This window comes from Limulus polyphemus, unplaced genomic scaffold (assembly GCF_000517525.1).
Source record: "Limulus polyphemus unplaced genomic scaffold, Limulus_polyphemus-2.1.2 Scaffold67, whole genome shotgun sequence".
Taxonomy (NCBI): domain Eukaryota; kingdom Metazoa; phylum Arthropoda; class Merostomata; order Xiphosura; family Limulidae; genus Limulus; species Limulus polyphemus.
The window spans coordinates 1,164,091-1,179,806 of NW_013665677.1; the positions used below are offsets into that span (position 1 = coordinate 1,164,091).

Genomic DNA, 15,716 nt, shown 5'->3' on the forward strand with positions numbered 1-15,716 from the left:
TTCGCGAAAAGCTACAAGAGGGATATCTGCGCTAGCCGTCCCTAATTTAATAGTGTAAGACTAGAGGGAAGGCAGCTAGTCATCACCACCCACCGCCAACTCCAACGAATAGTGGGATTGACCGAAACAGTATAACGCCCCCACGGCTGAAAGGGCAAGCATGTTTGGTGGAAACGGGAATTCGAACCCGCGACCCGCAGATTGCGATTCGAGCTCCCCAACCACCTGGCCATGCCGGGCCTATAAATGTATAGACAAATTATACGTTCCAAAATCGGATGGTAAATATGGGCGTGATAAGCCAGTTTTTTGTTTTTCTTAAATATTTTTTCGTCCAATGAATATAAACATTTCGAAAAGGCAGCAACAATGCAAAGGTCGTTTTTTAATGTGTATAGAAATATTTTAAAGCACTAAAGTAGCCTTATGTAATTATTTCATTTTTGATTATAAATAGTTTTTAGTATAAACAAATATCATAACTACATAAACTATAACATTAAAAAACATTTTCTAAAAACTCATGCAAAAGTTTTTGTTTGTACCTTTTTTTTTTCCTAAAATGCCTTACAGTCGTGTATACCAAGTGCAAAAATGTGGCCTTCAATTTGTTTTTGTTGTTCTTGTTGTTTTCCACGTAGACTTCCAGAAACATAACAACAAACACGTATATAGAAAACACAAATATTTTGATATTTATTGAAATGTAATTTCGCAGAAAAACTTGTCTTATATAACTGGTAAATATAAAGTCTAAGTTCACTATGGTTACAAAAGTATTTCAAAATCGTTCACTAATGATATTTGTATTTATTATTTATCTTCAATTTTAATCTACAAATGCACAAGGAGGTGATAACCACACTAGATAGCAATTCTATGTATAAAAAGAAGCTCGTGATGTTATAGCATACAATAAAACTGGCAAAAATAAAAAGTATTACTGATATTAGACACATATTTGGACGAACCATACAAAACTTTCAGGATATCGTATCCAGAATTGTGAGAAAACAACGTAATAATAATAATATATGCAAATTAGAAGAACAAAGAAACTTTAAAGTGCCAGTTCTACGCCCTAGATTATCATACTACTAATTTTATAAATTATAAAACTAAAAAAATCATACTCACAGTAATGCGTCCATGCGAATGAATATAAATTATTAAAATCTAATTAAAAAGTATTATTCTGCATTAATTACTCTTATTGATACTAGAGCATATTAAAAATGAAAACTTCCAAGTGAAACTACCGTAAAATAGTTTCCTACAAACTTTTGGACACGTGTTTTAATGTGATAATCACAATATACAAACATTTTACTTCTAACAGTACAATAATTAAATCTACAACCGTTGTCTGCTTTTTTTTCAACAATACCAAATTGTATAATTTCTAGTGCATGTTGGTGTGTAAAAAACATTTTAATACTAGTAATATACGACTTTATAACATCAATTTTATTTTTCTTTAATTGGACACTCAAAGTTTCGCTTTACAGCTTCTTCAGGAGCGTTCCACTAAAACACAAACCGTAACAATGAATGTGCAATTGAAGAAAAATATCAAATTTGGTGTTATAAGGTCGTGTACTACTAGTAATAAAACACCAAATTGTAATAAAAAAATGTAGAAATCCACTAATACTTGGGCACATTCTCTTCTGTAGTAAGTTTGAAAATTACTTAATTTTTCTCCTGCTGAACCTATAAATGATTGATGAATAATATTATTATAACTACGTTAAAGATAATTTGAAAATCAATCTATGATATATTTGAGAATTTTTTACAATGTTTTTAAGATGAATTCTAAATAGGCTATCAATTACCATTCAACAATCATTGTTGTTACCCTCTCTTAGCTTAAAAACTATGGAAGGCATAAACGCTAAACAACCATACCGTATGGAGTATAATAAGTATTCATATAGAACGTTTTGTTCTATGATTCTTAGAATACTATTTATTGCAATAGTTCATATTTCTTGTACTGTAAAGACAAATATTAAACTTTTATCCCTGTTTAACAAATGATGTGAACAGTAAACATCTTCGTTTTATTACACAAACTTTAACAAGAAACCTTTGCATATTCTGATACCAGTATGTGGAAATTGAGAGAGAGATGCACATGAAAAATTACGTACCCATTTCTAAACCTTTCAATGTGTATATCGTTCTAATAATTCAAAGTATCAATTATAAAAATTTAATATTAAGTCTTAAAATTAGTGAAAATGTCAGATAATTAGCAATAAAATGAAATTATGTAACTCCTGGTCTAAAAATATTAAATTTTGGCATAGGTATTTTGTCAGTTCTTAAATAAGTAAAGTTAGCTGAATCAATGGCACCCAAGTAAAGACAACTTATCTTACTTAACTGTCAGACACTGATTTAATTATTGTTGACGTTTTACCTTTTTTTATATAGATAACTCATTAAAATGTGTTGTTGTACAACAGCAACTACATTCTGTAAATGCAATATTTTTTACTGTTATGGAAGAATGCAATAATGTATGAAGAGCGTGCGTATAGACATATTACTAAGAGACTTGCTATATCAAAACTGTGCACATGACGGAACAGCACACTTAACTTGTATATTAACCAGTAAATAAGGCACTATAAATACAATATACAAGCTACTACAGTCCAGTCACATCTGTTTCTTTGTAGGTGTACCACTCATAAACTTACAGAGAGGAAATCTCTGTCAGGTTCACATTTACAGCACATTATCCTTTTAAAAAAAAAACTTTTCTAAAGACTAAAAAAAGACGATGCGCTATTCCATTAATACATTACTGTTAGAAATATATACAGAAGGTTTTCTGCTTCTCCAACTGGCAACCATAACAGTAGGATATGCAAATTCCAGTGCGTTCAACAACAGTAAGATAAAGAGAATAACATTATTCACATCTTATCCCTACTTCCAACACTGAATGTGTTGATTGAATTGACTTCACATAACACTCACAACTGCTGGTAACCCACGGCAACCGCTGGTAATCCACCGAAATATTTCTATCCAAAAATATATTCTATCCCAAAGTAAACAACAGAAGGAAAAAAGAAAAATAAAGTGTCTTTTACTCATCTTCTTTTTTCTCGGATTTGAAATCCACCACTGCTCGGAGTTCATCAGGTGAATAACCAAGCATAGTGTGTAAATCACAAACAAACCGATAAACGTAGCGTTTTCCAGCTGTTTTGTGGATAATATTCTTATCATAGTAATATCTCAGTCCACGGCTAAGTTTCTCGTAGTTCATTTTCGGTTTGTTTTTCCTAATGCCCCAACGACGAGCCACTTCATCCGGGTCAGTCAGTTTAAATTCCCAATCATTTCCAGTCCAACCAATAAAGTTTTGGCAGGTTTTATCTGTTAACAGTTCCAGTAAAAATTGCCACAGTTGAATAGGTCCACTTCCTAAAGACAAAAAAAAAAAACATGTAAGAAAATACTTCAAGAAAACATTACTACAGTTTCAATTTTAGATGTTTTTTTTCCTTGTTTTAATTGAAGTTATCTAAATTTATTTTGCAACTTAGAAATTTAAAAAATGTAACTTACACACTGTTACGATGTATTTCAAAATGTGTACAATCAAATTGGAAACTGGATGTAAACTGATTCGACTTAAGAGTTATCAATGTATTACATTACTATGTTTGTCACAAAAGTAAATCTAACACTGTATCATAACAGTATTTAACTGAGAAGGCCAACAAGAGAACAAACCAATAATGACAATAATCATATTTAAAATAAACGCCATTTTGTATATATTGTTCTTTAAATTACGATAGATGAAATTCAACGGATAACTCTTTTATAGGATTTTTTGTGTGTGTGCAATATTAGACTAAAAATCAATATTATTTCAACCATTAATCAGTGAAAACATTTCGTACTTGGGAGCATTTATTATTTTTTATTAAACTATTTGTTTGTCGAACTTCGTGCAAAGCTATACGGAGACTATCTGTACTAACCGTTCTTATTTTTGAAATGGTAAACTAAACGGAGACTATCTGTACTAACCGTTCTTATTTTTGAAATGGTAGACTATACGGAGACTATAATAGTCTCCGTATAGTCTACCATTTCAAAAATAAGAACGGCTAGTACAGATAGTCTCCGTATAGTCTACCATTTCAAAAATAAGAACGGTTAGTACAGATAGTCTCCGTATAGTCTACCATTTCAAAAATAAGAACGGTTAGTACAGGCAGAGCAAGATTTATTATTATTATTTGCAATAACGGGACGCGAACCACGGGACCTCAGATCCACAATCCGGCATGCTAACTGCTAGGTCGCGGACTTTACGTTATATATCCCTTATTCAGTCCACTTGTAAGAATTTGGTCAACGAAAGTGTTTAATCACAACATTCAAACATTACAGTGAAAATTAAATGGTTATCTCTAGATACTGGTATGACACGCACTCACTAGTTATTGAAGGTGTTTACGTAGAAAGTTAAAAAAAAAACTTTGATTAGTGAGTCATAGTTGTCCAGTTATCGCAATCTTCAGTTTCAATACTTCACTTTTTTAACTTCAGATTTTTACGTGCTGGCCTTCTGAGTTAATTACACAGCTATAACAACACACCGGAATAACCTGCTAAAACAGCGGCTTGGACTAAAGGTTTATTGTCATTGGAGTGCTGAGGAGTATGGTTCTGTTTCTGGTTTAGAAGTTGACTCTGTAAAGAATTCACATGATTCAGCTGTGCTTGGGAGTCACGTAATGGTAACCTGTTCGGTGCTGGCTGGTATGGATGCTGCCCTGTCATTTCGGAGATCCACTGATCACTTGGACTTATCACTGACCCAGGGACAGTTTGAAATGGTGGTTCATATTGTTGGGAGCTATAAGCGTCAGAAAGGGCCATATCTTGATGACAACGAACTGTTGGGAAAACAAAGAAATAAAAACAGATGAATAAACCGAAAGTTCTCTTACAAAGTTTGGTATTATTTATTAACTCTAGTTTACAAATACATATAAACCGACAGTTCTCTTTCAAAGTATAGTATTATTTATTAACTACAGTTTACAAAAACATATAAACTGACAGTTCTTTTTCCAAGTATGGTATTATTTATTAACTACAGTTTACAAAAACATATAAACTGAGAGTTTTCTTACACTCAAAATTAACCATAAAAAAAAAAAATTCGTCTTTGGACAGCAGACCCCCTCTCAGTTTTGGTGTACTTTTTCAGTTAGAAAACAAGAGCGAAATTCTTTGAGAAATTTATTGAAATAATTCACCGAAATGTAGCAGCTATATGTTGTTTCAATTATACAGACGTGTTTCCAGTGTGATATAACGTCAATAATCTCTAGATGCTGTACCATTTGTGGGAATATTTAAATCGTAGACATATGGCTTTCTTCAGGTTTCGTTAAAACAAGGAAAAAGTAACAAACTAATATCTTTGGGAGATAACAGGTAGAATTGCTAATATATTAACATACACATATATATTATTGCACTTACTGTTTACTATATATATATAAATTACTTTACAACTTAACTACTAGATCAATCTTTAGAAGAAGAGAAAACAGCACACTTTTGAATAACTTAAAACAATCAAGAGGAATTATCTACTCATTTACTAAATTCTCACATACATGTATATAGCACTTTGAAACAAAAACTTCCTTCTAAAGACTTGTCTACAAACTGTTAATGATCTTGTTACAGCACGCTGTAGTTTATTTCGTTGAATCATACAAAAAGTAAAATAAAGCTACAGTTTCACTTAAAATGACACCACCTTGAGAAAACAAATGAGTGGATGATTAGCCAACCTCGAGGTCATCGTGACTCAGTTAAAATCACGCCATTGTGCATGAGCAACAGCCTACTATTTGCTAAGGCGTGAGTCACAGGCGAACAAGCTCAATGTTTACATAAAAGCATGTCACCAGTGGGTTCGATGTTAAGCCAGTGCGATCAAAATAAAGGTTTCGTTTAGTTGATTATTAACTGCATGCTTAACTGATGTGGATGTGGGAAGTATCATTGAACAATGCAAAGGTGAACAACATTAAGAAACACATACTGGATAATTTCAACAATGAATACCATTACATTTCCAGTATAAACATACATACATAACAACCACTTCGACAGAAAAGACTTCCCTTAAGCAGAGCCAATGGTGGAGAACTTAGAAGTATCAATCTTGGTAGATATTACTACTGTATATATATATATAACGGGCGTATTGTGAAATACACCATATAATGAAACGACTGTTTCACTCATACACTTCATGACATGAAATGACTAATTTAACAATATGCTTGTAATACATACATGTCTAGAATGAAAAATTATTTGCTCAATCAAATACTTGAAAAAATAGTTTATCGTGTTTATCTATGTGTGTTTATATTGGTTTTCAGAAATTTATTGTTGCTAGTGGATTAACGTTCTGTTTGCTTTAAGACAAGACGCAGTGAATTTCTTTTTTTTTGTTGTTTTGTGCTTCCTGTACGAGTTTGGGTGGGTAGTTGGATTCCAACACACTATATAAGCATTTACATGTAATAGTACGGTGAAATTATTGGAGTGCGAGGTTGGGGGGGGGGGGCAATTTCGGAAAATCCATCATATTTCAGCGCAAATACCCTAAAAATTAAATGACTCTCGGACAAAATTTTGCTAATTAGCTTTGTTTAATTACTGTGGTTATTAATTTCCCATTAATATAGTATTATTCTGGCCTTCCCCTTACCCCATCTCCCTCTGGGTAGTGTGCGCTCTGTTGTCTAAGCGGCCTACCTAACGCTCTCGTTTGTGTACTAAAAAATTCAATGCGCAGGCTTTGTACAGTAGACCCTTGGCTCGCTCAATCAGTCAGCCATTTAATCCACGCTGGGCCCGGCATGGCCAGGTGGTTAGGGCACTCGACTCGCAATCTGAGAGTCGCAGATTCGAATCTCCATCACACCAAACATGCTCGCCCTTTCAGCCGTAGGGGCGTTATACTGTGATGGTCAATCCCACTATTCGTTGATAGAAGAGTAGCCCAAGAGTTGGCGGTGGGTGGTGATAACTAGCTGTCTTCCCTCTAGTCTTACACTGCTAAATTAGGGACGGCTAGCGCAGATAGCCTTCGTGTAGCTTTGCGCGAAATCCATAACAAACAAACTAATCCATGCTGTCCCAGTCTTTGTAATCAGTGTGCATAGCTTGCAGTTAGAAATATCCCCTACGACAGACAACCCAGTAAATACTATTCGTCAACTGGAAAAGTTGACTTTCAAGACTACGAATCTGCTCTACAACTAAGATTGTCTAATGATCACTTCATTCTTCGTCACTTTTACTTCACGGTAAGTAAAAGCGTATTGCATCGCATTACTTTTATTTATTTCTTTTATGAACCTGGTTTACTTCATAGCTATAATTTATTTACATTGCGTCCATTATCCTTCCCAATATTTAAGATATTGATACTGGTAAGGCGGAGAGTCATGTCCAGTCATGAGCCACGGAAACGCAAGCACAACTATCGCCATCGAGTCTTGTGTGGAGAATACAGAAAAGAAATTGACTCTGAATATAGAGATACTCACATGAAAAATCAACACAAAGGGAAGAAAGTGACATCCACCACAGTTCTTCCACGTATTCAGGCGCTGCTAAGCTTTTCAACTGGCGAGAGCAGCGGAGAAGAAAAGCATTGCAATTTGGATAGTCGAGCACAACGTGTGATGTTGAAGTTGAAGACACGTCATCAACAAGCGAACGCCCACCCGAACCTCCAGTCTAGAATGAAATTTTACGATGCAAAGATATTCCAGTCCTGACTCTGAATAGCAATAGTGTGCACGATGATGCCTCGAAACAATCATCAGTGTCCAAGAATTTATTTCATACAAGAAATTTGAAACCTAATCTCAAGCAAATCCTTTTCGAGAGAATATCCCAAGAACTTTGGATAGCACGTTCAATATTCAGAGTGCCAATGTTGGGTTTCATTGTTCGGATTCAGATAACAATGAAGATGAATCGCCAATTGCTGTCGAGTCTATATCTATAAGGCAGTCGTCCAGCTCCCGTGTGTTAAATTTGCCGTATCTAACAGCGTCCGCAATTGAAGAACTAGGGTAACCGATAATGACTATTTCCAACCCAAGGAAGTTTAGACAGAAAAAACTCACCATAGATTTTAAACCAGAATTGTTCAAGCAGTATTCCTGGTTAAGTTACTGTACAACGAAGAACGAAGGTTCATATTATGCTTGCTGGTAACATCTGAGCAATAATTCATTTCGCTTTGTGAATTGGAAGAAAGTCTCTCGCCTTGCTGAGCATGCTAAAAATGAACAACATCGTTTGGTGATAACAAACTGGATTAATGCCAGATCCAACAGTAAGAAGCAAACTCAATCATCATTCAACTGGATACCGTACATAAGCAATATGTTCAGCGAAATCGCAACTACCTGAAAGTGATCATTCAATGCTTGATATTCACGGCCCAGCAAAACATGCGCAACACAGTCACGAGGAAAAGATGGATACGATCGGTAGAATATCAGACAACAATCGAGGAAACTTTTTGGAATTGCTTCACTTGAGGTGTAAAGATATACCTTGGCTGGAAGACAAACTAAAAAGCCAACTAGAAGATTACACCCAATGGACGTCATCTAGAATACAAAATAAGATTCTCCAAATAATTGTCGACCTCGTACTGGATCGCATCACCAATGATATGAGGCTGAGTCGCCTTTTTGGAATCATAATTGATGAGACATCCGACATTAGCAGAACTGAGCAAGTGACATTATGTTTGCATTTCATTGCTGGAGGAGTGAAAAAAGAGGCGTTCTTCAGATTTAATGTCACAAAATTAACTGAGGGCGAAGCACTATATAAGCTAGTGAAGAAAGTCATCGCGGAACTCAATTTGAAAATGGAAAACATTGTTGGCGAGTGTTTTGATGATGATTCAAACATGAGTAGCATTCATAAAGGATTAACGACTCGGATGAAAGTTAGATTTTCCTTAGCTATAAATGTTCACTGCTAAAGTCACTTGCTAAATCTAGTACTCCAGGACACAATGATCCAGACTGGGTTTTTAAGAAATGCCCTAGGCAAAACCCAGGGTCTTTACAACTTAAAAGCAAGCCCCAAATGGTGTACATTGTTTGGAGAGACAGAAGTGGATGGTGAGAATCTCGCTTTGACACTCAAATCATTGAGTTTGATAAGATAGTCATGCCGATGGGAGGTGCTAAAGGTTGTTTGGGAGCAGTTGGTAAGGACTGTGAAAGTGTTGTTTCAGGTTTTCATAGGACATGGATCCAAAAACTTATTCACAAAGTAGAGCACTTTTAAATGCAGTCTGTGACTTTGATTTCATAATCAGATTATGCATACTGAAACTGATTCTCTCCAACACAAATAGCCGTAGCAAATACCTCCAAGGCAAAACCATTGATATTATTAGGGCAAAATTAATTCCAACATGACGATACTTCGAGGTTACTGAAGCGACGAGAACTTTCAAAATCTATGGAAAACAAACGAGGACACCATATTTTCATTCAGAGACGCCTGAGTACCGTGGCGCAAACCTTATCGCTGGCTTCAAGCTCTAGTTGATGAGTGTCTGGAAACTGATGTAGCACCCACTCCTGAGAGCCACTATAGAGTCAACACTTACTATGAATCTCTTGATAGAGTAATTGGTGAAATGGATGGAAGATTCCAGGGCAACGATCAGGATATTTTGTGGGTGCTGGGAGACACCATCCTGAGTGATACCTTTGGAGACATCAGCTATAGAAAGATCGCCGAGTTCTGTAACTTGGACCTTGATTTACTGGAAGCTGAGCATGGGATATACAAAAAAAATCAGAAATGATAACCCAACGATTGCTGCACTGTACCAGCACGATCTCATGTTGCCCACATTCTATCAAGTTATCATAATTCTAGCCATGATTCCTGCGACATCATGCACAGCCGAGCGATCCTTCAGCGGCATTCGAAGGACGTTAACATACCTCCGCAGCACTATGGGACAGGAACGTCTCAATAGCATTGTGCTGATATGCATTGAGCGAGCGTACGCAAATATGGTGCTTGCTAATAATATGGACAGGATCATAGATATTTTCGTATTTCTTCTGAATTATCTATAGCTAACTTTTCATTCGGCCTTTTGTTTTGTAAAGAAGGGCATTGCTAGTTCCCTTTTGTTTTGTAAGGGCATCCCTTGTTTTTAAGAGCATTACGAGTTCCATTTTGTTTTTTAAGGAAGGGCATTGCTAGTTCCCTTTTGTTTTGTAAGGGCATCGCTTGTTTTTAAGAGCATTACGAGTTCCATTTTGTTTTTTAAGGAAGGGCATTGCTAGTTCCCCTTTGTTTTGTAAGGGTATCGCTCGTTATGTAAGGACATCACTAGTTCCATTTTATTTTGTAATGGCATCACTAGCTCCCTTTTGTTTTTTAAGGGCATTTCAACTTTCCTTTTGTTTTGTAAGGGCATTTCAACTTGATCTTTGTTTTATGAGGGCATCACAAGTTTCTTTCTGCACATTATTATTATGATATTTAACTCAAATCTTTTGTTAATGGAATTGTCCAAAGTGTGAAATACTGAAATCTTGAAGAACTTACCAAGAATTCCGCTCACTACTGTTCAGGCTGGAAATACTTTCTTGATATAAAGCCGGTGTATAATTTAAAATAAGTTTCGCTTTGACTAATCTAAAGCTGGATAAGCATGTAAGTCATCTAAACAGCAGGTTATTTCTTAAAGATAATGATTACTGCAGACCTTGCTTGGATAAATGTATACAGTTGTCAAATTAATACAATTGCAAATTTATGCAAAGGTTTATTTATTGTTTTGCCTCAACAGTGATTCGTGCAGCTACCCCTATCAGGAAAATGAAGCTTTTCTGTGATAGAAGTCAGCATCTTCATTTTATTCGATCACTTGTAATTTTAAACGTAGTGCTTATTTATCCATTATAATAAGTGGTAAGTTTACAAAACAATTAAATTAAGTATTACGTAAAATTTGTTAGATCTTTTTTCACTTGAGTACCCTACACTTTGTACCTGAAGCTGATTTTATACACCTTCACATTAGAGTAAGCATATAGCGTGTATAGGCAAAATTGACGTTGGAATAAATCAAAATAACGTCATTTCGTGATTTACGTTTTAGCTTGTCAAAAAAACAAAAAAATTCAGACACAAGTATTTCGTGTTTTTTTGTTTTTTTTAGTTAGGCCCCCGCACCAGCTTCCCTATGTTTGTTTTGTGTTACTTTCTATGATAAAAAAAATCGGGCAAAAATGATTTTTTCGGGCTAAATTAATTACCGTCCCTCCTGACAAGGTCAACCTCGTACGCCTGTGTGCGAGAAAATGAACAATAATTAAAAATATATGTTTAGAAAATGCAATAACAGTACAACATGCTCTGCTTACCTCATACTAGGTAACAAAATCTTCTGTTGAAAAGATATACAGAAGTATCCACTAATGATTCATCGGACTTCTTTTAAAGTGAGCTTATGTGGTGTTTTTAATATGTAGACTGAGTTTTTTATGTAGTTCTCCAGTAAAAATTTCTATACAAACTTAACAAAAAGCCTAACAAAAATCTACGAAACACCCTGACAAGAGCCAAACAACCTAGTAATCCTAAGAAAAGAAATCATGTAATTTACGGTATTCCCAGTTGTCGTGGTGAAATCTAAAGGAAAAACACTCAGTCAAAGACTAAAAGAATATGCAGATGCAAAGAGGTTCTCAAATACAGAAAACTTAGACATAGCTGAACACACTAACATTACATGATCTTCATTTTAATAAGACAGATACATGGTTTTAGATATTGCAAAATACTCGTAACTCAGAAAAAACTAAAGCTCTCAGAATAAAATCAATAGACCAAGACCAACAGAAGTAATAACTTTCTTTCAAAGCGAATGTTTTGTTGCCCACGTACCTCTAATTAAACGAGTAGGTTAATGCGATTACTAATTGATAAGCAAACTGCACGACGAATATGTTTTGCTGTTGTTTTTTTCAGTTAGAGTTTTCTTATTAACACTTAATAGTAGTTTATTCATATATGAACTAAAAATATTTCAGCGGTATGAAAGTATAACCCCTAATGTATTTGCTTTTCTTGTGTTAATTGTTTTAACAGCGATACCACATTAAAGGTACACTGTTTTTTAAATGAAGACTGGGTTTCATTTGAAGAGTTTACATTTGTATCTACAATCCACACATTATTATTTACAGGAAATTCCTTTTATATACGTGTTGCAGTTAATTCTAAGAAACATGGGTGTGTTACATCCTCTAACAAATTATCACAATATTTACATACAGAGGCTGTAAAACTTTCAAATTCCGGAAACGTGTACATTTTACAAGTCATGAAAAATAACTAGATTCTAGTGGGTTCAAATGCATATAACTCCATCAAGGGATATCTAAATTATATAGGCAAAGTTCTAGCGCGCACATATACACAGAATGGAAGTGGTATTTGTGTCAACTAAGTTAATAAAGTAACGATACTTAATAGCTCCTTAGAATCTACCACAGCCAGAAAAATGCTTATCATGCGTTTTGAAACAAGTACTTTATCAATAGTTTCGTTATATGTGAACCTATAAGACGACCTCCTCCGAATACACGCATTTGATTATTGAAAGTCCAATCGACTTCTATCTAAACAAAAAAACTATGATTTCTGACATATTATATTTTAAGATACTTTACATGATCTCTTGAATTCAATTATGATATATTTCTTTATTTTTGCGCTAATGTTGAAACGTTGAATTACATCTGGTTAGATTTTTTTATTCCATACTTTTTAAAAAGGAAAGGTTTAAAAAATCATGAATGAAAAATGTATATTGTAACTTTCTGATAACAGATGTATTTTCCAGAAAACATATAGATGGTTCACTTACTTTTACTAACGCTTTTGTTCTGAAAATTTGGTTGATATTTGATATCTTGAAACATAGAAGGTGGAAGGGTAGCAGAGTAAAACTCGGGACTTCTTTCCATGTAACTGGACTTTGGAGTGTTAGTTTCGAATCGAGACATCCCAAACTCGTCGTGGTTCATATCATTCAGTGTATGTATAGAGTCAGAAACATGGGAGAATCCACCTAGAAGAAATGCAAATCATAATCTAAAGAAATGGCTCAAATTAAATGTAATATGCTGTACATAGACGGTACTGCACAAAGAGCGATTGAAAATTTGTTGACAAATAGAATAATTACGAAATAGGTCATCCAAGAAGAAGTTAAAAACGAAAGAAAGAATTTTTCAAGAGGCTTTTCATCATAAATGATAAGATTAAGGCCTTTAAGACAAAATGTTTGGGTTAGATCCCTGCAGTGAGTAATGACGCGCTTAGTCCATTTTACAGATTTGTGCTAAAAACAGGTTAAGAAACAAGGAAGAAATCGTCAAACAGATCAGCTAAGAATCAGTTGAGTACAAAGTAAGAAATCCTCAAATAGGTCAGTTCAGAAGAAGGTGAGAATAAAGGAGGAAATCCTCAAACAGATCAGCTAAGAAGTCAATGAGAACAAAAGAAACAAATTATTACGGTAAGGTTTTGGCGATCAAACACCATTCGTTATGATGATTAATAGCCTAAACCATCACTTATGTTTGTTGGATATACAAGACTGTTTAGTGTAAGCATTATTATTTAGTTTATTTTGTGACTTAATATTTAATAATCATTTAGTTTTCATGACAGGAGTGTTGAAAGTTGATTGTTTTAAAAGCGTTAGTTGTGATAAATTTCGTTACGTAACTCTATACGAGTCGTATGTTTTGTATGCAGTTGATTGTTGTACTAGGCTTTAGTAATATTTTTGACGTCACGTTACTCAAATCTTCGGTATTTTTCTCGTTACCTTAAGTGAGTATTGTTCCGTTATAGCGTCGAGTAGTCTATACAAAGTTCGAGGCCTCTGTGAATAACGAATAAATATAGTTCAGTCAGAAAAAAAGTTAGAAAACGTGAAGTTAGCTGGCGTGTGAGTGATTAGTCATAACGGGCGATATTTTAAAGTGAGTTTCACTGTTTAATAGGGATAAGGAAGATAATCTGTCTTGTCAAATGATGTTCTAAAGTAATTGATCCCTTGGTGTGGACTTTGACGAAAAGGAGACAATTATTTGAAGTTGAGGATACAACTGTGGAAACCCACGGGTAGCGTAAGTGATCTATTCACTGATACTGTTGTAATAAGAGTAGAGAAAATAGTTCGTCTTGTCAATTGGATTCTAAAGTAATTGAACCAGCCTAAGTGGACTTTTAACAAGAGAATGTATGCATAGTATGTAGAATTTTTGTACATAGTTTGACTTATTTTGAATATATTATTTTAAAACAAGTGGAGCCCCCCCCCCAGTGGCACAGCGGCATGTCTGCGGACTTACAACGCTAGAAACCGGGTTTAGATACCCGTGGTGGGCAGAGCACAGATAGCCCATCGTGTAGTATTGTGCTTAACTTACGAAAAAACAAAAAACAAGTGGATTGTGTGCTGTCCGTTTACTGTTCGAATTTATTGCCAACAAGTCACAGACACCTACTGTACAAGAATCCCAGCTCAACCTACATGTACATAAAACCCTGACAATATTTACTGATTAATTAGTTACGATTTTATCATTATATATCTATTACCAATTAACAACAAATAAAGCTAGACTATAACAAAGTCAACAAAGGTCGTAAAAGCATAAACAGGAAAGAAAAACAATAAAAGTATTTAGTGCCAACAATTTTTAAAAATTCAAATTGGTACGTAAAGATGGATACATTGTTCCAATTCTCGAAGCAGAATATAAACTTAATGATATATAAACTTAGTTAAAATGACACACTTAGATCATTTACTAACATTTTAATTAACATGATAAGAATATTATTATTATTGTATAAAAATAATAACAATAATAATGGATATGCCGTTCCAATTATCATTAAAAGTATAGAATAATTATTGCTTACTTTAGGTCCTCACGAACTGAGTAACAAAATATAAATGTCAGTTGATAACTCACTGAAATAACCAAAATCAATAGGGTCATTTCTCACGACAAAAGTTAACATAAGGCTTCAGCTAGTTTCTGAGTACACAAATGATTAGCTTAATCAAAGTCAAAATAACATCCCACATATTATCCACGTTACAAAATAATTTAGCACTTTTTAATAAGCAGCAAATGCATGTTTATTACGTTACGTGAAATAACATTTTCTCAAGCTTATGGGTCATGAAATAATTCCGTAAGAAAAAAAAGAGAACTTCAGTTTTATTGGCTTTCTAATCATTCAATTTTTAGAGCTGCTTAGTTGATATGGAAAAAAACAACAACAACAAATTTACTATTTAAAACCTCCATCAGGTGAGGGATTCTTGCAGCTTGAGAGTCACGGTGAAAAAAAAATTAAACATAAACCTTTACAACCACCAAACTCATCACTTTACTGTTTATTTTTAATTTCGCGCAAAGTTACACGAGGGTTATCTGCCTAATTTAGGCAGTGTAAGACTAGAGGGGAGGCAGCTAGTCATCACCACCCACCGCCAACTCTTGGGCTGAAAGGGCGAGCATGTTTGGTGTGACGAGAAT

General features: G+C 34.5%; 1 protein-coding gene across 4 annotated transcripts in view; it reads right to left on the reverse strand.

Moving 5' to 3' along the window:
• Positions 1-672: 672 nt before the first annotated feature.
• The window catches only part of LOC106465421 (protein c-ets-1-A-like), a 64,177-nt gene continuing 49,133 nt past the window's right edge, over positions 673-15,716 (reverse strand). For 3 of the 4 annotated variants that reach the window (XM_022393659.1, XM_022393668.1, XM_013925649.2), the window contains 3 exons: positions 13,016-13,219; positions 4,638-4,937; positions 673-3,447 (listed from right to left, as the gene is read on the reverse strand). In XM_022393659.1, the coding sequence (XP_022249367.1) occupies positions 3,107-3,447; positions 4,638-4,937; positions 13,016-13,219 (845 nt within the window). In that variant the 3' untranslated portion in view covers positions 673-3,106. The remainder of the gene's footprint in view (positions 3,448-4,637; positions 4,938-13,015; positions 13,220-15,716) is intronic. The other variant, XM_013925656.2, reaches the window with a different exon arrangement.